The sequence below is a fragment of the Pyrus communis genome, chromosome 7 (assembly GCF_963583255.1).
Source record: "Pyrus communis chromosome 7, drPyrComm1.1, whole genome shotgun sequence".
NCBI lineage: Eukaryota > Viridiplantae > Streptophyta > Magnoliopsida > Rosales > Rosaceae > Pyrus > Pyrus communis.
The window spans coordinates 2,926,006-2,947,004 of NC_084809.1; the positions used below are offsets into that span (position 1 = coordinate 2,926,006).

General features: G+C 38.1%; 4 protein-coding genes across 4 annotated transcripts; 1 reads left to right on the plus strand and 3 right to left on the minus strand.

The window, feature by feature from the left end:
• Window positions 1–877: 877 nt before the first annotated feature.
• LOC137738628 (uncharacterized) lies at window positions 878–3,408 on the plus strand. The gene is made up of 9 exons (XM_068478107.1): window positions 878–1,157; window positions 1,269–1,352; window positions 1,520–1,951; window positions 2,057–2,192; window positions 2,302–2,464; window positions 2,557–2,685; window positions 2,785–2,979; window positions 3,065–3,187; window positions 3,272–3,408. The coding sequence occupies exons 1-9, from the start codon at window positions 878–880 to the stop codon at window positions 3,383–3,385; spliced, it is 1,656 nt and encodes a 551-aa protein (XP_068334208.1). The 3' UTR covers window positions 3,386–3,408.
• A 1,766-nt stretch (window positions 3,409–5,174) lies between these two features.
• LOC137739954 (cyclin-dependent kinase C-2 C-like) lies at window positions 5,175–9,273 on the minus strand. Its single transcript, XM_068479710.1, has 9 exons — window positions 8,461–9,273; window positions 7,927–8,211; window positions 7,522–7,839; window positions 7,165–7,392; window positions 6,928–7,025; window positions 6,689–6,788; window positions 6,150–6,566; window positions 5,921–6,056; window positions 5,175–5,656 (listed from the first exon to the last, which is right to left on the minus strand). The coding sequence occupies exons 1-9, from the start codon at window positions 8,977–8,979 to the stop codon at window positions 5,622–5,624; spliced, it is 2,136 nt and encodes a 711-aa protein (XP_068335811.1). The 5' UTR covers window positions 8,980–9,273; the 3' UTR covers window positions 5,175–5,621.
• A 1,496-nt stretch (window positions 9,274–10,769) lies between these two features.
• LOC137739704 (probable WRKY transcription factor 3) lies at window positions 10,770–14,016 on the minus strand. The gene is made up of 4 exons (XM_068479381.1): window positions 13,369–14,016; window positions 12,036–12,727; window positions 11,784–11,942; window positions 10,770–11,321 (listed from the first exon to the last, which is right to left on the minus strand). The coding sequence occupies exons 1-4, from the start codon at window positions 13,813–13,815 to the stop codon at window positions 11,054–11,056; spliced, it is 1,566 nt and encodes a 521-aa protein (XP_068335482.1). The 5' UTR covers window positions 13,816–14,016; the 3' UTR covers window positions 10,770–11,053.
• A 3,687-nt stretch (window positions 14,017–17,703) lies between these two features.
• On the minus strand, window positions 17,704–20,322 carry LOC137740955 (uncharacterized). The gene is made up of 7 exons (XM_068480759.1): window positions 19,945–20,322; window positions 19,522–19,616; window positions 19,290–19,407; window positions 19,046–19,164; window positions 18,591–18,777; window positions 18,340–18,483; window positions 17,704–18,143 (listed from the first exon to the last, which is right to left on the minus strand). The coding sequence occupies exons 1-7, from the start codon at window positions 20,218–20,220 to the stop codon at window positions 17,853–17,855; spliced, it is 1,230 nt and encodes a 409-aa protein (XP_068336860.1). The 5' UTR covers window positions 20,221–20,322; the 3' UTR covers window positions 17,704–17,852.
• Window positions 20,323–20,999: the final 677 nt, after the last annotated feature.

Consider the following 20,999-nt stretch of genomic DNA (forward strand, 5'->3'; position numbering starts at 1 on the left):
AAAACTGAAGCTTCCTTGAAACTCAAACTCAAAGGTCTCTCTCTCTCTCTCTCTCTCTCTTCCTTTATATGTATGCTTCTGCCAGTTTGAAAATTCATAAAAGGGATGCAGAATTGTTTTCTGGGTATGTAATTCTGCAACTTTTCAGAATCTGTGCTATGAAATTTGCATATTTTTTTGTTATATCAGCAGTGATGTTCATTTGCATCTTTCTGTTTGTTTTCATTTTTCATATATTTTTGAAGTTTTTTAAGCCATTATTTATGTTGGAATTCTGAGATTAGATCAGTTGTTAAGTCAAATGTGAGTTAAAACATCCAAGATACATTACCCTAATCCGTTTCCTAATTGCTTTCCAAATATCATATTAGCATCTATAGGCATACTTAATTTGATAGCTTGTTATTTAAGATAATATAATCATATTTTAATAGAATATTACAGTGATGAACATTTTCATTCAGTGAAGAAGTTTTGCAAAGAAGTCACAAGTTTTAAAACACAGGTGTTGTCGATAGATTTTACAGCTGATCATCTATCATCTTATCTTACTTAAACACTGACATTGATGGTATTTGTTTTAGCTGATAAAAAAGTATAGGGAATAAGGTTATGTTGAGTTTTTATTGATGTGATTTGTACCAACTTTTTGGTCATGCTTGTGTTCTTGTGAGCCGGGACTAAAATTCGGGATTAAAAATTTATGTTAATGGATTATCATGATGAACAAATTGATTGTGTTGTCTGGATTGTTTGCGATCTAAGAAACTGCTTTCCGAGAATTCTTTTGTTCTTCTCTGATGTATTTTGTTTCAGTTCATTGTAGGCACACCAATTGGAGGACTTTATGAAGACTTCGCAGTAGTTTGGATCTGCAATGGGTGGTTGTGTGTCAACCCCGTCCAGAACAATTAAATCACGGAAGAAACACCGTCAGAGGGTCAACAAACGCCATGGAAAGATAACCTGCTCTGCTTCTGATGGTACCAAGAAGAGAAACAGCGATGCAGGAGCTCGCGTAACTGATTATTCTGTGAGTGAGTTTGTTCTTGCGGACTTTGAGAATGGTGCAACAACTACTCACAGAAGATCTAAGGTTTCTAATTCTACGTTCCAACTCACCCAGATGCAGTGGCACCGCCAATATGATTCGAATGGTTGTTCTTTTTTTTTTTTTCATCAGATTTCAACTGTCTTTCAACCGAAAATGCTGACTAGAAAAATTCTTAGCTCTTGAATCTCATATTTTGAAAATTATTCACTTGCAGTAATTTGCCAAGAAGAAACTTGGTTCGACTCAGTGAGTATTCTGGAATCTGACTCGGACGATGAATTTATTAGTATACACGGAGGTATTGGCCATCGACCTACAACTACATACACACATTCACAAACACAGCATATAGACATTACTCTCGTCTTGTTTTATTGCGAAATGTCAATACTACTGAAGTAATTTTATGAGCTACTTATTGGAAAATGTTTTGTTTTGTTTTTAATTTTCTTCCCTGTTCTACAGATGGTTTTCCATTAGCAGGCAATCCCATTGGGAATATCTCAGGTGGCCAAGTAGTTCAGTTCGAAAGATCTGCACGCTTTGTAGATAATGGGTGTAAGTATGAAGAATACCAAAGCTATACAAAAATAGATGGAGGTAAATCGAATAAGTTCGTGGGGAAGGATGACGAAGTTCGTAGCAAGAGGAAGAATATTCTGGATCATTCTTATGGAAGCTTTAAAGGACTTAGAGAGGATCGACGTGATTCTAATGAAAAGATTCAAGGCAATATGCTTAAATCTGGCTTGCCTCGAATGATACCTTCTGTAAGTTTCAACGATAAGATATTAAGTGCGCAGAGTTTGGCTCCACAGGCCCAAAGAAAGCCATCAGCAGTTTTCAGGCTTTCTTTTAAGAGGAGATCGTGTGATGCGGACGAAACCATTGAACAATGTAAGCAATCGAATACTTTATATGTCTTTGAGTACAATTAAAATTTTAGAGTTTTGAGATTGTTGTACATCTCTGTTACTGAACATAGCAATGATAAATCCGCAGGTCAATCAAAAAGGTTTCTGTATTGTCCTAGACCAGGATGTATCATTCCATGTTGTAGAGTAGAGAAGCTGACTTCAGGATCTTGGTCCGAGATTCCACCCTCAACTTTCAAACTCCGTGGCGAGAACTATTTCAAGTATGATTTTGGTTTTTCTTTCTTAAAACCAACCTTGACTGAATTTGAAACTAGTTACTCTTTTCGGTTTTTCTTTGCTCTAATGAGAAATACTATTTCTGTTTATCAGGGATAAACGAAAGTCACCTGCTCCAAACTACAGTCCATATACTCCAATAGGTGTTGATTTATTTGTGTGCCCCAAGAAGATACATCACATTGCCCAGCATCTTGAGCTTCCCAAAGTAAAAGCCGACGGAAAAGTGCCTTCACTCCTCATTGTAAATATACAGGTACTTTCAGAGAACTAAATTATGTTGGTATGCTTTGTTATTTACACTGTCCTCAACAGTTTCTTATGATATTGCCCTCCGCGTTGTTGCAGTTGCCTACTTATCCCACTGCAATTTTCCTCGGTGATAGTGATGGAGAGGGGATGAGTCTCGTAATGTATTTCAAAATTTCTGAGAGTTTTGAGAAAGACATCTCTCCTCAATTCCAGGACAGCATCAAGGTAACTTCATTTCGATTAACTCTTTCGTTATAAACTTAACATTTGGATTATCTATTGGTATATACTCAGGTTTATTTATCTATGTGAATAATGTTTCAGAAATTGGTTGACGATGAAACGGAAAAGGTTAAGGGATTTGCAAAGGACTCCGTTGTACCTTTTAGAGAAAGGCTAAAGATCATGGCTGGGGTGGTTAATCCTGAGGACCTCGGTCTGAGTTCTGCTGAAAAGAAGCTTGTAAATGCATATAACGAAAAACCAGTTCTTTCGCGTCCTCAGCACAATTTTTATAAGGTAAGCATTGAACCTTTGACATTGCCAAGTTTTACATAGCAAAAAATACCGTGTGTGTGATTTCATCAAGCACTTTCACATGCAGGGCCCTAATTACTTTGAGATTGATCTGGACATTCATCGCTTCAGCTACATATCGAGGAAGGGTCTCGAATCCTTTAGAGAGCGTCTGAAAAACGGAATTCTGGACATGGGTTTGACCATCCAGGTAACCAGAAATCTTGTCATATTCATCGGTCTGACTGCAAATTGTTTTCGTGTTACTAACTTGATGTTTTCGCGCTTTTTATAGGCACAAAAACAGGAAGAGCTACCAGAGCAAGTGCTGTGTTGTATGAGGCTGAACAAGATTGATTTTGTTGATCACGGCCAAATACCGAGTCTAGTGACCGTTGAGGATGAATGATATAGACGATGAAATGCAGGGGATGTCATTTCGAGTGACCCGGTATACACACATTACGGGCGACATTGATGGTCAAGATGCCCTTCTGTAAATCAAAAGAAAAAGAGATGTTTGTCATTGTAGCCATGGAAGTGTTCCTATATACCGTTTCAATAATCGTGATTAAGTGCTTGTTTGAAAGTGCTTTTAAAATGATTGAAAACGTTTTTGCTGACAAAGTTTATGAAACCAATCTTAGTAATAATTTAAGTGGATCATGGTGCTTCTTGCAAGAAACACATATATGGTGCTTCCTCCAAAAATCAAATTAGTTTTACCAAAAACATTTTCAGTTATTTTAAAAATATTTCCAAACGAGTCCTAAATAAGCTACTTTAGGATTTAGGATTTATTAGGACTGAGGTTTAATGTTTGATTACTTGTATGCCATCTTCTCCTTCAAGTCCCTTGTATATCACAACTAATATGGAATTGATACATCATAAGTTCATACCCAACCAATTGGGGTGGGCAGATCCGATTTGAATCGGTATCCAACGTATCCAAATTACAACAACGAAAAAAGGATATACAAAATACAACCGAACTATAGAACTGATTGGTATTACGGTCTAGTGTTTAGTGTAGTTATTTTTCACTCAAGTAATATTTTTGGGAGCGAATCAACAATTTATCTTTTTATTAGTAAAATGATAGCGTTAGTGTATTAAAATTTTATATTCGTTAGATAAAAAATAGGGAATTTTAACAAAAAACTCACGATACTCTTCACTTTAACAAAAAAATCATATTTTTACACTAAAAATTCAATCATGGTACTATTCATGTTACTTTTTATTTTATCCTTATTGTTAAAACTCAAAGTTTTCAAACTCTTATTATTAGTTTTCCTTAAAAATTAAAAGGTAAGTTTGAATATGCGAGGGCATATTAGGAAATTTGGTTCTGTTACATGGTTTAGGGTTACAGTATAAAAGGGGTGGAGGAGGAAGGCAGAAGAGAAAATGGTGCCCGAGGCCGGGCGCTTCCCTCTTAAGGAAGAGGCGGCGTGGTATTCCACGGGAGAGGTTTATTCGTGGCGCACGTTAGTGCGTTGGGCGCACATTAACGACCCAACTTCTTTCTTAAGGGGGAGGTTGCGGTGGGGGGTTCCATGGCCGCTCTGCTGCTCCAGTTTTTGCAGCATGCGCTGTCTGTTTGCCCTACATCTCAAATCTCTTTCCTTTTTTTGCTCTAAAACCCTAATTTTCTTGCTTCTAAAATCTACGAAAATCAATTCTTTTTTCTCTGAAACCCAATTTCTTGCTTTTAAAAACCATTTATTTCTTTCGATTTGAGGGTTTTTTGGGTAATCTAATCGCTGTTCATTTTGTTCACGGTCTCTGATTTTTGTCGTTTATTATTAATATTTTTTTTTAATTTTCCCCGTATTTCATTATCCCACACGGAAATTACAAATGTTGACAAACAACAATTCAATTAGATAAACGAGTCGTGAGTTAGGTCAATTAGTTATAATACTATGACTCTCTTTGCACTCGATGGTTGCTTAGGGTATTGTGGAACTCGGTTTTAATCCCCAGAGCATTAGTTAGGTTAATTGGTCATGATGTTATGATTTTTTCTTTACACTCAAGTTAAATCAATTGGTTAAAGTATTGTGAAACCCGAGTTTTAATCTCCACGGCGTGAGTTAAGAGTAATTTAGTATTGTGAAACCCGAGTTTTAATCTCCACGGCGTGAGTTAAGAGTAATTTAGAGATATCATTCTCAAACAAACAAATCAAACAAACATTACAGGGGTTGTCTTTAGACTTTAATCATAATATATATTTACTTTTAAATAAATAAAAATTTTAAGATGCCCACCAAATCATTCAAGAAAAAGAGATTTGAGCACTTGAAAAATGAAAAGGGCAAAATGGTAAGCATATAGATCAGAGGCCCAGAGAGACAAGATGTTTACTAAAATGCCTATGGTGTTGTACATTTGTGATTTTTTTCTTTCTTTGGTTCATGATTCAGAGAGCGTATTTGACTCATGAAATTTTGTGGCAAGATAAAAATGCCTTCTGAGCTCCAATACCTGAGGATTTTGATTGCTTGATTCAACAAGCACTGCCTGCTATTGCACCATTTCTCTTGAAGAAATTAAGTTCAACTCATGACACTTAAATCACCGTCGCCTTTGTCGTGTATATACAACTATTTGTATTACGTTTGCAGATGACCATCTCAAAGAGCAAGTTGTAAAGGTTCGGGTTCTATCTCTGTAACACAAATGATAAGTGATGTGGTTTAGTAATATGATACATGTATAATAACATAGTAATTTATGCTCCACCGGGATTAAGGAGAGATTTTTTAGTATGACCGTCATATGGGGCAGTACACAATGGGGTGGGATATATGTGTTAAAAAGTTAATAACTTAAAAAATAAAATTCTCCACCATTTACATAAAAACATGTGGTGTATCATCCGTATTTCTGTCACAACTAAAAATTTCTCGGGGATTAAGATTGCCGTATGTACCTTTTTCAAACCTTGATCGTCGAGCCACATGGCGTATATGGCTTTCGTTCCTTCGCAAGTGTTCATCGATTCTACACGGCTGGGATAGTAGGGGTCCGGAAAACTCGATGTCACGCTTCTCTTCCGCAATGTAATCCTATTACATTGTTGAAGGATAAGTCACAGTAATTAAGGGTAAAGCATTTGGATCAACTGTATCAAAGGTGATGGTTTTGTTCTATGTTCTTACCGTGTTGTTTCCTGTATCATCTGGCTCTTCTGTACTAATAAGTTCAGACGCGTCGAAAGTTCTAAGCTTTCGTATAGCCATCCTGCCAGTTCTATGTCCTTGTTTTAGGTCATATGTACTCCTTGCGAAATTTGCATCAAGTGCACTGAACTGACTTTTTGAGCCGTCTGAAACTGCGGATTTAGTACCATCCTCGGTTCCCCTTTTAGCCCATGCAAAGCCGCTTGCTGCTGAGGTTTGTACGGAAGACAATGTACTATCTCCCAGTGATGCATTCAACTCGCAATTCTCCGAAACTGTATCAAATTGCGGTTTTAGATTAGACTCACGGCGCAGAAGCCCTCCTTTCGCCCTCAGGATAAGTGGGTTACCACCATTCATTCTACGAGCAGATTGAGTATGCTCGTCTTGCCCATCCTGCACACCCAAAGGATTAATCACTCAGTTAGAACTCGCTTGCTTCATGCTTTCATGCTTCCATAAAAAAATACACACACTCCCACACGCGCAGGCGAGCATGAACAGAGATAGAGAAAGACCTCTTTTGGTGCCAATTTAGTGGAACTATTTGACTCGAGCAAGGCCTTACGGACTCTCCTTGGTTTCCTTGTCTCTCGTGCTCGAATACCAGGTTTTTTTCTGAATAATGTAACAAATATAGCCGTCTCAGTAAACAATTGAAATCACTTATAAGTAAACATCGCAATTAGAAATGAAAACACCCGCAGAGTCCTACTGACATCTGAATTACAACCTTAGTTTAAACGAAAAATTTTACCTTTGTGATTCCTCCCGAATTTTAGCATCCATTTCTTTGGTAGGAGGATACTTTGGCAAATGTGACGGATCGCAGGCATAAGGCTTTGTTTTGAAGTACTGCAAGAAGAGAGGCCAAGACAAAGAAGTAAATCAGCAAAGGCAGAATTCTTTATGCTCTTAAGAACTTCTCTTCAAACAATGTTGAAAGTAATTTGCCGTCATAAAGTTTTGAGAGTATATTTTTTAAGAAATGTACCTCGGACATTAGGGCAGAGGAGACAGTCCCGCGCTTGTAAGGTTCTACCGAAAGAAGATTCTCTAACATGTCTACTGCAGTAGTTGGAAATTCTTTACACCTCTCCCTAAGAGAATTTTCATAAGTGTGCTGCGGTTTAAACATAGTTGCGTGAGGAAGCTTTGACGTTTTCCAGTATTCTTCAGGCGGCGAACCACAAAGCTTGAAAATTTTGTGCAGTTGTTCGACCTGTAAAACCAGAGGGGAGCTATTAACTTCATCTCGAATTCTAAATCCCATATTGCTAAGGAGGACTCTATTTAAAATCCATCGTTAGAGAAACTTTTAGCGTTGGACATTAACGTTGTAAGTAATCACCTCAGTTCTTCCTTTAAGGATAGGCTTTCCTAGAAACAGTTCTGCAAATACACAGCCCACGCTCCAGAGATCCACCGAAACTCCATACTCAGTTGCCCCCATCAAAAGTTCAGGAGGACGGTACCACAAGGTCACCACACGACTTGTCAGTGGTTGCTTGCTCTTTGAGTTAACGACATTAGCCAATCCAAAATCTCCCAACTTTAGAATCCCATTGTCGTTTACCAAAATATTCGAGGCCTTGATATCTCGATGCATAATACCTCTTAAGTGACAGTGCTCGACTGCGGATAATAGCTGCCTCATGTAACATTTAATCTACACAGAAGAAAGACCAACCAAACTTATTGACTTGTCTGGCAACGTTCAAACGGTTCAACAAAACTTGTTAGGCAAGAAACTAACCTGCATGTCGCTGAATTTGATCTCGGGACTAGCTACAAGTCCTGCAAGATCGTGCTCCATGTACTCGAATACGAGATATATGCTATTTGATGATCGAGATGTTATTATGCCCTCCAATTTCATTATGTTCGGATGATCAAGCCTGCGAAGAATCATAATCTCTCGAGCCATAAACCTAATACTCTCTGGTTGAAAATTGTCAAATCGCACTTTCTTGAGTGCAACAATCCTCCCAGTTTCGACTTCCTTAGCTCGGAACACACTGCTGTATGTACCTTGTCCAATCTGCACGCAGAAATGAACTAATGTCAAAAAGCAATAAACTGTAAGCAAATTCAAAATTTTAAAAATGTAGGGCAAAGCATTAGAAACTACCATTGAATTACATCAAGAACAAAATCCCATTACAAGTTTTTAAAGGCTTGCACATTTAAACAAACTAAAGATGTGCTCTTGCAATTAGATTTATTAGTGATTAATTAATAATGTCATTAAAACTAATGGAAAATGGGAAGATGATCCATGAAAATGTACCTTTTCCAACTTCTCGTAAGCATCAGCTTTGAGGGGGATCCACCCATAAATGGCCTCGCCGGCGGCGGCGCTGAGCCAAGAGGGCCAGCCGGCGGAGAATTGCTCAGCCTCCAAAGAAGAACGACTGGAAAAACCCAACCTGAAGCTAAAGGTGCTACCTTTCCCGCCATTGTGACTATTATGGCTGTGATAAGACCCCTCCTTCTCTTTCCTGCTCTTCTTCGACTCTCTCCCTCCGACGACGCCCCGATCCTCCGACACGTCGCCCGGTCGATGATTCTGCGGGTCCTTCTTGCTACCACTCTTCTTAAATTCCGAAGAGTTCGATTTGGACTTTGGTTTGGATTTGGATCGGCTGACGTTGTTGTTGGTGGTGGTGGTGGCGGAGGCGGAGTTGTCCTTTTTCAAGGAAGATGAAGAGGGCTGGAGGAGGACGGAGCCATTGTGGGAAACTGCGGCCGAGTACTCGTAACAAGGAGAAGCCGTGGCAGCCGCCCTCTTGGAGCTGATGCAACCCATTCACCGCCACCGCCAAATCCCGCCAGCATCTATCGATCGGATAATGTGGGGGGAGATCGCCGAGGGATCAAACGGCGGAGATCAGGAGAAGGGTCGATAAGGGGGAGGGGCACCCCTACAGCGTTAGGGCAGTCTCAAAAATGGGTTCGCATTTTCTTCAAGCCAAAGAAAATCGAGAAAACAGAGGCGGCCATATTTGGGTGGTTGTCCCAACGAGCCGGTCTTCCTCCCTCCTCGGTTATTGCGAATTGTGCGGAGGGGATTATGAGGATGTCGCGACTAACGGACCGGAAACAGAGGAAGCAACAGCAACATCGTTTTCACAGTCGACATTGATTTGCGTACGTGGGTCCCTGTTTTTCTTCATCTTTTCTCTTTCTCTGTTTTTGTTTTTGCTTTTGTTTTTTATTTTTGGGGTTTGTGATTTGGGAAAAGAGGAAAAGGTGGGAAATGTAACCGTTGTTGTTTGTTGGTTGCTTTCATGCTTTCATGGTGTTTGGTGCGGTGTACCTGGTTGGACAATGGACAGTCAGTCGCACAGTGACAGGGAAGAGAGAAAAAGTAGGAAATTTTAGAGATAGAAGCTAGTAGGAAGTACTTCCGCACACAAGTGCTTCTTTTAGAAGCATTTAAAAAAAAAACACTTGAAAGTACTTTCGTGGCGCGTCTTTAGAGAATATTTCGATAGTATATAAACGCTTTTGAATTTTTTCTGACAAATATAGTCAGAAACGTTTTGAATCATCAAAAAACACGTTTAGTCATTCCAAGAGCATGTCGTCTAAGAAACTTTACACAGAGAGAGAGAGAGAGAGAGAGAGAGAGAGAGAGAGAGAGTTGTGTGATGAGTGATGTTGTATGACATGGAGAGGTGAGGGTGGTGGTAATGGAGGTTGCTGGCCAACTACCCAACAGCCTTGGTGCTGTGTATGATTATATATCCAGAAGCAGGCTATATATTATTAGCTTTTTTTGTCGCCCCTGTATTTTTGTGTGGTTTTGGATCTTTGGCTCCTCCGCTTGTTCGATATAAAAACAGCAATAAATAAATAAAAATAAAACACCAATCTTTCCTAATCCACATCAAATTGTTTACAATATATGTCTGTGTTAGCAGACCATGCTATTCAATGATTACCAGTTTAAATTCATAAATTCCTTTTCATTAAATAGTACGTGAATTAAATGTTGTCACCTATTATAATCCTACGCATTTTCTCACTCTCCCCGTTCCTTGTGAATTGAGATAATTGAAATGTTTAATGTTTATTAATTAAAGTTGTGCTAAATTTTATGAGCTGGGAAATAAGCAATTTCGGATTAGATAAATAAATAATTGATTCAAAGTATTGGGTGTTTCAGTTGTTTATGTAAGCTGTTCGACGTTGGAACAGTTATTTGGACGCAAACACTAATTTATGACGTGTTTACTAACTCGAAATTAGAACACATTTTCGATGTATTTTCGCGGTCAAAGTACAAACAATATCCCAAATGGCAAAAGAGTTGTCCTGCTTCAACTTCTTTTGGTCGCTTTTGTGCCGCTCATATAACAGCCCACATAAGCAGGTACCAAAAAGTATGAACATCTCAAATGAGCAATTAAGCAGAAGCAAGCAGGACATATAATAGCCAGGTAGCTTTGCTTTGTTCCTGTAAAAAAATAGTCCAAAAACGTGCCTTCACCCGTTTCATGAAACGGATGTCTCGCATTTGCTATATCATTGACCGGCACGCGAGCTTATACGTGAGAAATGTAACCAAAAAGAAACAACCAACATAGACGGAAATAACTGAAAAAATCCAGGTAGATTCAAAGCACATTTATACATGAGTTGTATACTTGTGTATTCGCATTTCCGCGAGAAGTAAGTCTATACGAATACGACCCTATTTCTGCATTCGAATTTACAAATAATGTTGGGCCTATGCAGCCAAGCCTATAAACCATTTACATGTGCAGCAATACATATCAAAAAGATCACACACCTTCTCTGTATTTGTTCATTTTGCATCGTGTTAGTTGGTTGGACTTGAATACTGACCTTTACTTAACGGATTTCACCAAAGCACTTTAAACAAAGATTTGCTCTTCTTTTAGCTGAAGAAGTACCGGTCTCTGGTCATTGTTTCCATATAGGGTATGCTGTGAAGCCCCAGGCGCTGGTGGTTTTAACTGTGATGCACTATTATTGGCCGTGTTGTGGCTGCTGTTTCTTGCTGCTGGAACATCATGGTTGTGTTTCCCCTCATATGTAGTGATGACGGCTTTGGCATCAGTGGAAGCTCTCTCAACATGCTTACGGACATTGCATCCCACAAAAGTGCATTTGTAATAGCTTCTGTAAGCAAGTTAGTATTAGAAAACATGCTCACAAAAGGAAAACCAAACATGCTCACAAAAGGAAAACCATTTGGAACCAAAAACAGTAGTAGTAAATTCTTCACATATTGTACATGTACGCTAAAGATGTGACGCTCTAAGATCAGAAAGTAGTTGTTTCTTAATCAATCTGAGCATAAGTAATCGTGAATTCATCCCAATCTCTAAAGATTTTTTTCTGAATTTAACGCTATATATCATCTAATAGTTCTTGATTTCACCTCCATCCATTAAACAATATGCAAAATTCTCGGAATACTTAATTGCCCTTTTTAAATTCTGGCCAAGAAACATGCAAGCCTATTAATTCATTAATAGTGAATATTAACATGTCAGAAACAATTTAGCGAGAACAAACTACTTGGCTTTGCATATAATGCAATAAGTAAAACTGAAACATTTATATGGAAGAAGTTACCACCTTGGATGAGGATTCCCCTTGACCACCTTTTGCCCATACTTGCGCCACCTATAACCATCATCTAAGAGATCAACTTCACTCCTAGTTTGCACAATGATTTTTGGTTCTGTGACCGTCTTATGTGGCAAAGCTACCTCAGATGTGCCAACGTCTATGTTTCTGCACTCACATACAAGGATACTTGAATATTAAAAAGAAAGAAATGTAAACAATATACTATGATTTTATGCAAAATGATAGGGTTGAAAATACCTTCTCTTTGCATTAGGTTCATCAGCATCTCCCTCTTCTCTACTTTCCCCATCGCCCAACTCTTCATTGTCATTTTCCCCCGGTAACTGTCCAGGAGCGGCTTGAGTAGATTCTTGATCCATCTCAGGTCGTGGGTACGAAGCTACATTTTCACTCAACCTATTTGAATCTCCAATCCTTCTTTGTAATCCGTTTTCAGGCTTAGGCCCGTTCAGATCACCATCTTTTGAGCGTTTACTCGGTTGGGGGACTTCATGGTTATGCTGCCCTTTGTAGATAATCTCAGTTATTTCTCCATTAGGAGAACGCTCGACTTTCTTTTTGACAGGGCAATTCATATGTGTGCACTTGTAGTAGCTTCGAGGAAATTCACTGCCTTTAACCTGCTTCTGCCCATATTTCCGCCAGTTGTAGCTATCGTCTGCAGGCCTATCAGTCGATGAAGGTTGGTATTTCTTATCAGAATGAGATGCCTCTGGGGATTGCCTTGCAGAACTTTTAGATGTTGAGGGCAATGTCTGCTGCTGAGAAGCTTCATTGGGCATTAAGGATAGTGGACGTGCCTCTGGCTCTGTCGGGGGTGCTACTGAAGAAGGTTGATACTCAGGTTGCATGTACACACGAGATTGGGCTAGCGCAGCTTGAGCAGTAACCTGTGCCAAGGCCTGCTGGTGTGACATTCCAAATGGACTCTGCATCAATATGAAGAACAATACATGAATACCGGATACTAATTCAAGTCAGCCACCTTCAGAAATCATATTGTATTGTGTAGAAAGACAATGGGGAACGAAAGACCCACACGAACATAGTTCCATATCGTCTGTCACAAAAATGCATCAACAAATTAACACGTTTAACAAGGTTTGAGGAGCTTTTAACAAAAAGTATAGGATGTTAACCTAAAGTACCCTTCGTATACATAACCAAATCTAATCAGGGATTCCAACCACACTAAACAAATAAACTCGAGATTGGTGAATCGAATAATATAAACTATGCTCAACACACAGGCACAAGAAGCACCAACATACAGCTTTTGCAAATGGCATAACAAAGTTGATGTTTTGTAAAGAAATCCAACTTTCGTTGCACACAATTTTGTGAAGAAATCCATCATTTCGTGACAAAATTGGTGGAAAGAAAGCAACTTTAACCAAAACCCATCATTCTGCAATACCATATTCCAATACTCAACACAAAAGAAAGCACATTTTACTTTAACTTTGACGTAGCCGCCCAACAGTAACTAACCAAACTCTCACCAACCACCAACAAGACACAGCAAACCCAAGAGTGACAGTAAATTTCGTAGAGATTAGATAAAATTTACCTGAGGTGAATAAAAGCCAGGCGAGTTGAGCAACCCGGAGGGGCTGAGCCCCGGCGGAACAGTAAACAATGGCGGACGAGCCACCGCCAAGCTCATCGGCCTGCTCTGCTTAAACCCGGAACCGCCCTCCCCGCTTTCGGAACCTCCGCCTGATTTTCCCAAACCATCAGCTGGGTTCTCGGTAAAAAAGCTCATCCCCCTTGTGGAACCCACCGGCGAGCCCATAGCTCCGGCGAGGAGCTGAGAGAAGGACCTGAAATCCGACTCAGGGTAGGTGTCGAAGAAGTTCGAGACCAGAGTCATCGGGCCCGGGCTCGCCCCAGATCCGCCGCTGAAAAAGGCCTCCGCGGACGGCCGCGGGGGGAGTGTTATCACTGGTCTTTGCGTCGGCGGCAGCGGCGGTGCTGAAACTGTGACTCTGTCAGAGTCTTGGGTTTTGGAGGCCATTGATAAGTATATCAAGCAATCAAGCAAGCAGCTTTTTCCTCTGTTTTTCTCCCTCTAAAATCCTCTGTTTCTCTCTCTGTAAAACTCTCTGTTTTCCTGTGTTGTTTTTGCTGCAGGTGGTGGTGTTTACTTGGTTTTGTGCTCTGCTCTCAGAAATCGATTGGGTTTTTTTGGTGGTTTCGTGCTGTCTCGAACTTCAAGTGGAAAGTCCACGGAGCAGAAAATGGACAATGACAATTATTATTGGTTTTTATATTTAATTTTTAACTCTGTTTAATTAGTTTAATTAATTAATTTTTATATATTTTCTGGAGATTTTATGGTTTAGTTATGTCCAAATGGCAAGTATGCTCCAAAGTGAAAATTTGAGACCGATGGAAGTTTGGGACTTCAATCTTTTATTGCCCTACGAGACCGGCAAGTAGGGTCAAGACAACCCACAACACAACGAAAACATTAGGGGTCGTTTTATGTTGTTTTCAAAATTACCGGCATCTAAGGGCTCGTTTAAAGTTGCAAGGGAACATTTTTATCATCGATAGTTTTGAAGTTAAGTCTTACTGCTATAGTGTATTATGTTTGGAGGGAGCGAAACAACCGTAAATTCAAGAACTCATGTCAACCCACTGCATGATTCTCAACAATTAAGTTCATCATTAGACTTCGATTGAGTTCTTCGAAAATCGCCCATTTCGTTTCTAATGACTCTACTTTACGGGAATGGAATATAACTATGAATAGTTATTGCTTATTTTTGCTGCTTTGATGCATCGTTGTTAGCTTTGTTGTCTGTTTTTCTTATAGCTGCATCTCTTTATTGCGTGTTTGTATTTTCAGCTACTCTTTGTTGTTTGCATTCTCCTTTTCTCATCAATATATTTTATTTATTAAAAAAATGACTAAAAGTTGTTTTTTTGTGAAAATATTTTTTGGATTAATTTTTAGTAAAAATGTAAATAAATTCTGGAAATTACTTGAAATGCTTTTGGAATCCAAAAACATTTTTTTCATAAACACTTTTAGTCATTTTAAAAACACCCCAGACTAGCTACTATCTAGGTGAATGTAATGGTACCACATTGCTTAAACACTTCTAAAACTTCACTCTATTGCAAAATACTTGTAATTCAACTTATTAAAAGTATTTACTTTTGTATTTGAGTTATAACTAAAGAAAAAAAAAACCTCCATTTTACCGCTTCTAACTATAATTAAGGTAAAATTTACATGTACCGAAAAAAAAATGAAAACTTAAAATATCGATACAATAATATACACTTGACGAGAGATTTTCAATATGTCTGAAATAAAAAATGCTTGACTATATGTTATAATATAAGTATAACACAAATATGGAAATACATTGCATGTAACACAAAGCTTTGTGAAAATGCAGCAACAGAGGGACCCACGATAGATAAAGCCCACTCTGATTAGGTTATCATCATCAATTGTGATGGGACCCAGTGCTTCTGATTAAATATCTGATGAAGAGAAGATATCTCCAACTTTAATTTTCTTATATTGTCCTCAATTTAATTATTCTTTTTCCCAACCAAAAAATTAATTTATTATTCTTATATTTTAAATTTTAAATTTATCATTTATCACCTTCTTTAATTTTCTTTTATTTTGTGTGAGGCCACGATCATTTTATATTATCAGCCGATGCAAGCAACCGCCAATGAGCTCTGACTTTTTGACATCTAAAATTAAAATATTAAAAAGAAAAATAGTAAAAGTGTTGCACGCTACGCTTTCAGTTTTCAACAATATATATATTTTTCATGTATGACAAATCTTTTTTTTTTTTTAAAGAAAATTAAAATTAATTTCGTCGTTACAACTAAATTTTCATGTATAATTGTCAAAACTTTTTTATGTATAATTGTAAAAACAACTAATTTAGTTGTAACGACGAAATTAATTTTAATTTTCTCAAAAAAAAAAAAAAAAGTTTTGACAATTATTCAATTTTGATCAAAACATGCAGAAAAGAACATTCTAGCAGTCGCATTGAAGAAAATTCGAAAATCGACATTAATATTTGTTAACAATTTTGATAAAAAATAATAATATTGTGTTTAGCTATAAAACTACGTGTGGATGGTTAAATTTGTTGACGTACGCAAGGTTTGCACTTTGCACATGTTTTGAAATTTGAGAAAAAGGTCAATTTATAAACAGCTGGATTCGCTTGCTTCGTACGCTTTACAAATCCACACCACGAGTATCGTGTATGGAAATTAGTTCTCATTTAATTGACCAAAAATAAATAAATTAGTTCTCATTGGAAGGATTTTGTGTGGAATTTACTAACTTATAGGATATTTGACTGGTTAGGTTAGTTGGAGCGGAAATGTGTCATCTTATACGTTTGAGTATGATATTTTTTTGATTATTTGAACGAGTTAAGAGTAGAATATCGTTGAAATAGTAAAAAATAAAACAACATTCAATCTTGGAGATGAACTTTCACATACCTCGGATGCCATGCTAGTAGTATTGCCGTAATACTCTTTGACCCTCTACCTTGCTTAATTCGGTTTCTTGATTTTTCTTTGATTTATTAAATTCAGTAGCTAATAAAAAAGAGTATAAGAGGTGAAAATAAGAGTTATGAAATTAGAAACTTGAACTTAAATGCAAAGAGGCAGACGGCTCAAAACAACGTAACAGTGCATAGCTGAGTTTTGAGTGAAAATCCATTTCATGTGCAAGTTCATGTATGACGTGTGTGTGACTTGAGTCAGAGGAAACCCAGAAAGTTTAAAGTATGCCAACTGTAGACACCGCCATACCAATAGAAGCAGAAAGGTGGGACTTGGAGTAGTTGCATTAAACTTTGGTGGGGATGTTGGATTTGCATATTTTGGTAGTTGGGGGCAGCAACAGCAAAGGGACACATCATATCTCAAGATTTTCAACCAAGTTGTGCTCCTCAAATTAAGATCTTCTATGGATTTTTGTGTTCGAAATTAGATGATTCAGAGATTTAGACCATTCATTTTAAATCTTATGGTTCTTACTAGCCAATTTTATTGGTTCACACATACAAAATGAAAGATCCAGATTTTTCTCTTGAACGACGAATCTCTGTATGTCCTGGCTCTAAAAAAAGTAATCTTAATTCGTGCTCCTCATGTTGTTACATCATATGAGCGAATGGATTACAACATGGCCCCATCACAAGCTGCAAATTGTCAACTTGTATTTAATTTTTGTGAAGAAATGTTTATTTCTGGTTGCACAAAATCAAATTTGTTTAGCCACAAATATTCACTTTTCTTTCCCTTTTTAACAAAAATATATAACGACGTGAATAGTACTTAACTCCTCTCAAAAGCAGGAGTTCTTACTCGGAAATGGAAAGGGATCTGGATCTCTTCTTCCTAATTCACCAAATCAGAAAATTTGTGTCGTTGAAGTTTTGATCCAACAACTACAAACAAGGACTTACTTTAAAAGTTATAATAACTTCAGCTGTTAGATCAAATTTTAACAACACGAATTCCCTAATTTGATGGATTAAAAGGAAATGATCATGAGAGGATCCCTTTCCCTCGGAAACGGGAGTTCCTGCTTTCCATCTAACAATAGTTTGATACGCAGATAGAGATTTTCCTTTTTGTGATTTTGACGGGATCTTTATGTATGTATGTTAAGCTTTGATTTAGTGGAAGCGGGAGCGACTCTTTGCATGGAAGGAGCTGAGCAGTGTTACGACAATATAAGCTACTGTAATTTTCAATTAGGAATTGATATCTTGAGAAAGATTCATAAAAGGAGCAGAGAATTTCACCTTTCTTCTAAAAATTTTACCTTTTAATGGCAAGATACGTACAAAAACAATATACACTTCTCTTACAACAATGGACGGTATACATTTCCTAGTCTCAACTCTTCAACTAGTTCCAAGGCTTCAAGCAAATACAAATTGGCTCATCAAATGGGGTTCTACAGAACGGTGCAAAACCGTGGATGGAAGATCCATTTGCCCTTTCGAAAAGCATGCCTCTACAATGGAGATGGAGATATCACATTCTTGTCTCGTAGAAGTAAGTTGTGGAGACGGCCTGACCTTCAACATCGTATGTACGAACCAGTCTCTGTCTCTTGGCAGGACCCTCGAGCCAACAGAACTCCAAATGGAACGACAATGATTCTGCAACATTGTTTCCCACATCACATGGGCATCCCATGTACATGCCTCCGGGCAATAGAGTCATCTGGTAACCTCCGTTGAAAGTAATCAAGTTGTCCGACTTGATTCCTGTCCAAGGCACATTAGTGGTAACATCACCCGCAGCGGAGGTGGAAGTGATGCCCTGACATAATTTATGAATGATGGGAAATGAAATGTAAGAAAAGACAGATACGTAGCAAATTATAAACCAAAAATAATAGGTATCCTTATGTTTTTTGAGTAATGAGTTCCTTGATTATCTGCAATTTTATCAATGAAGCATTTTGATTTTACGTTCCACGCTCTTTCAAGAGGGATTTAATTGGAGTGGAAGATACCTGAATCACTTGGCCCTTATCATCCATCTCAAGTGTCGCTACCGTATCAGCTTCAGCCGTTGTTGATCCATAAACACCGCTTCGTTTTGTTACAGAGTGACCTTTCCACGTACCAAGAAATGGCACAATCCTGTCTGTGTTTTCCTGATACCATTAAAAGGAAACTTAATTTTATACATCACAGCCAAAAACAAAAATGCAACTATAAAAACCCAAATTTCAGTGCTACTAACTTTCTTTGTGAAACTTACCATATTATTGTCGAGGGCAGGAGGAAGAACTGCCCCATCTCCTCTTTCCTCCAGGAAGATGACAATCATTTCAATAATGCCTTTTGGGTCCATGATGTGGAAAGCTCTTACTCGCATATCTTTCTCTAGTGAATGCAGACAACTTTCGCATACAATTGCAGGATGACGGGAAGGAAGCTTTAGATTTCTACACAATGAACAATATTGAAAAGACAAATAGATATAAGGTTAGTAAAACAATTTCAGTTAGAAATGCGACGGAGATCAATATATATTATGAAATAAAAGAAACAAGAAGCTCAAGCAGAATAACAAGAAACATGTTGACCAAATGCACCTTAAGTCGACACACCAATGGACGAGAAACATGTTTTTACGCAAATTACTATAGTCTCATTGTTTATAGTTTCATAAGGGAATCATAAAGAACATCATTTGAGGGAGGAACCACTCACTTTGGTGATTCTTCACCGGTGTCATCTTCCCCAAGAACCCCTTGTCTTAACACAGTTTCTAACATCCCAGCCGTCTGGTACCTTAGTGAAAACGCTTTCTCATTGGGGAAGAAGCCAATCTGCAGACTAATCACAATGGATGTTCAACAGAAAACAATTCATCACAACAACTAATCTCTAAGCTATATCTTCACTGGCAGTAACCGAGTAGCGATCCTATCCCCAGTCACTCGGAAAACTTCACCTGTTGATACTTGTCCACGGTAAACATGTTGGTTTCTTTAATTTTGTATTCTGCCCACTCCACCTCATCATCTAATTCAGAAAACGAAGTGCTTGATGGAGCTTGCTTAATATACAATCTGCAAAGCATGATATCATCAAATCATCAGAACAAATTAATAATGCTCACTGACATTCATTACACAGAATTAATTTTGTCCAATCTTAAAACTTTTCGCCCATCCGAAACTTACGTTTGAATGAGACTGATGAGTTCATCTTCCCCATAAGAGCTAGCTGCAAGCTTTGTATTCACTTTATGCAACAGATTCCCAACAGTATCAAATTGCTACAAAACCACTCAAACTAATAAATAATCAGAACTAATCAATCATGAGGACCCATCTGATTCCTCTTAAATGAACATAATTTATATGTTTGGCTGCCCAGAAAATGCAGGAACAAAAATTCAATCTTTCACTAACTAATCCCAGAAACCAAATTAAGGACCAACCAACCCAACAAAATTACATGCATTTTGCTCAGAAGTTTTAAAAATATTGCAGCCTTGATAAACAAAATATAAAACAAAAGACCATTTTGATTTCTCATCTTTTGCTTCGTTTTCTCAGCAACCAAACACATTACAAATTTTGGAGAGCAAACTAGATACTTACAAAGAAGGAACCTTGCCAATTGCCTACGTTGAGCTTAACAAAGCGGCGAAGATTGTCGATGCTCATGGCTTCCTCGCTGGGCTTTCGAGCTTCGTCTTGAACTGAGGTGGAGGACGACGAGTTGGAAGCTCGGATTACGGGGCTCCGGATTGTAGAAATGGGGCAAGAAAAGGGGTTTGGGGTGTGAAGGTTGGTGCGTAGGAGTTGGATTTTGTTGAGGCTCGGTGGGTTGGGAATGGGAGGGAGTGAAAGGGAGTAGCAGTAAGTGGAAGCCATGAAAGCAAGGGCAGGAGGATTCCGAGGAAGAAGAGCTCAGAGCAGAGTACAAGTAGTTGCTCTGATTTATCATCTTATCTGAAAAAGGCTTTTAGGATATTTGAAAGAGTCCAACCTCAAAAGCCCATTTTTGACAACCACCAAAAATCCTTCAAACGCCCATGCTTGTTTTTTACTTGAAACTATTTGGGTAAAGCCTGCTTCAAATCGCAGTATGTAAGGAGTTGACATGATAATAACACGTTAGTTAAGCGGTTGTGTTAATTTTTAATTGCGAGACACAACAAAGATATATTTGTGAGATATGGTTTTATTTGATATTTCGGAAGCCTATTATTGCTTAGGAGAAACAAGTAAATGGATCGAATACAACATGACATGACATGAGAAGTAAATATGCGAATGAGTTTGAATTGATTTATTTCAGAACGAAAAGTTAATGAATCAGGCTTTAGTTGAGTATTGTATCAAAGTTTCATTTATAAAGCATATTTTGCTCAGCTTCCTTACAACACATAACAATCCAAACAAGATACTAATCGACTCGAACAAACATTGATTTTATGGGGGTAAGATTTGAGGAGAAAAAGTCGATGAACTTGAATCAAAAAACAAACGAACGAACAAAAACGCGGACCAGACCTAGCTAAATAGTGGCCGAACTTCTTGAACTTAGATCTCATCAATCTTATTCTCTTGCCGGAGCCTGCCTTGATTGATGTCCTAGGCTCGTAGCCAGCGACGGAAAATATACTAATTAAAGAGAAAGGGAGTTGACC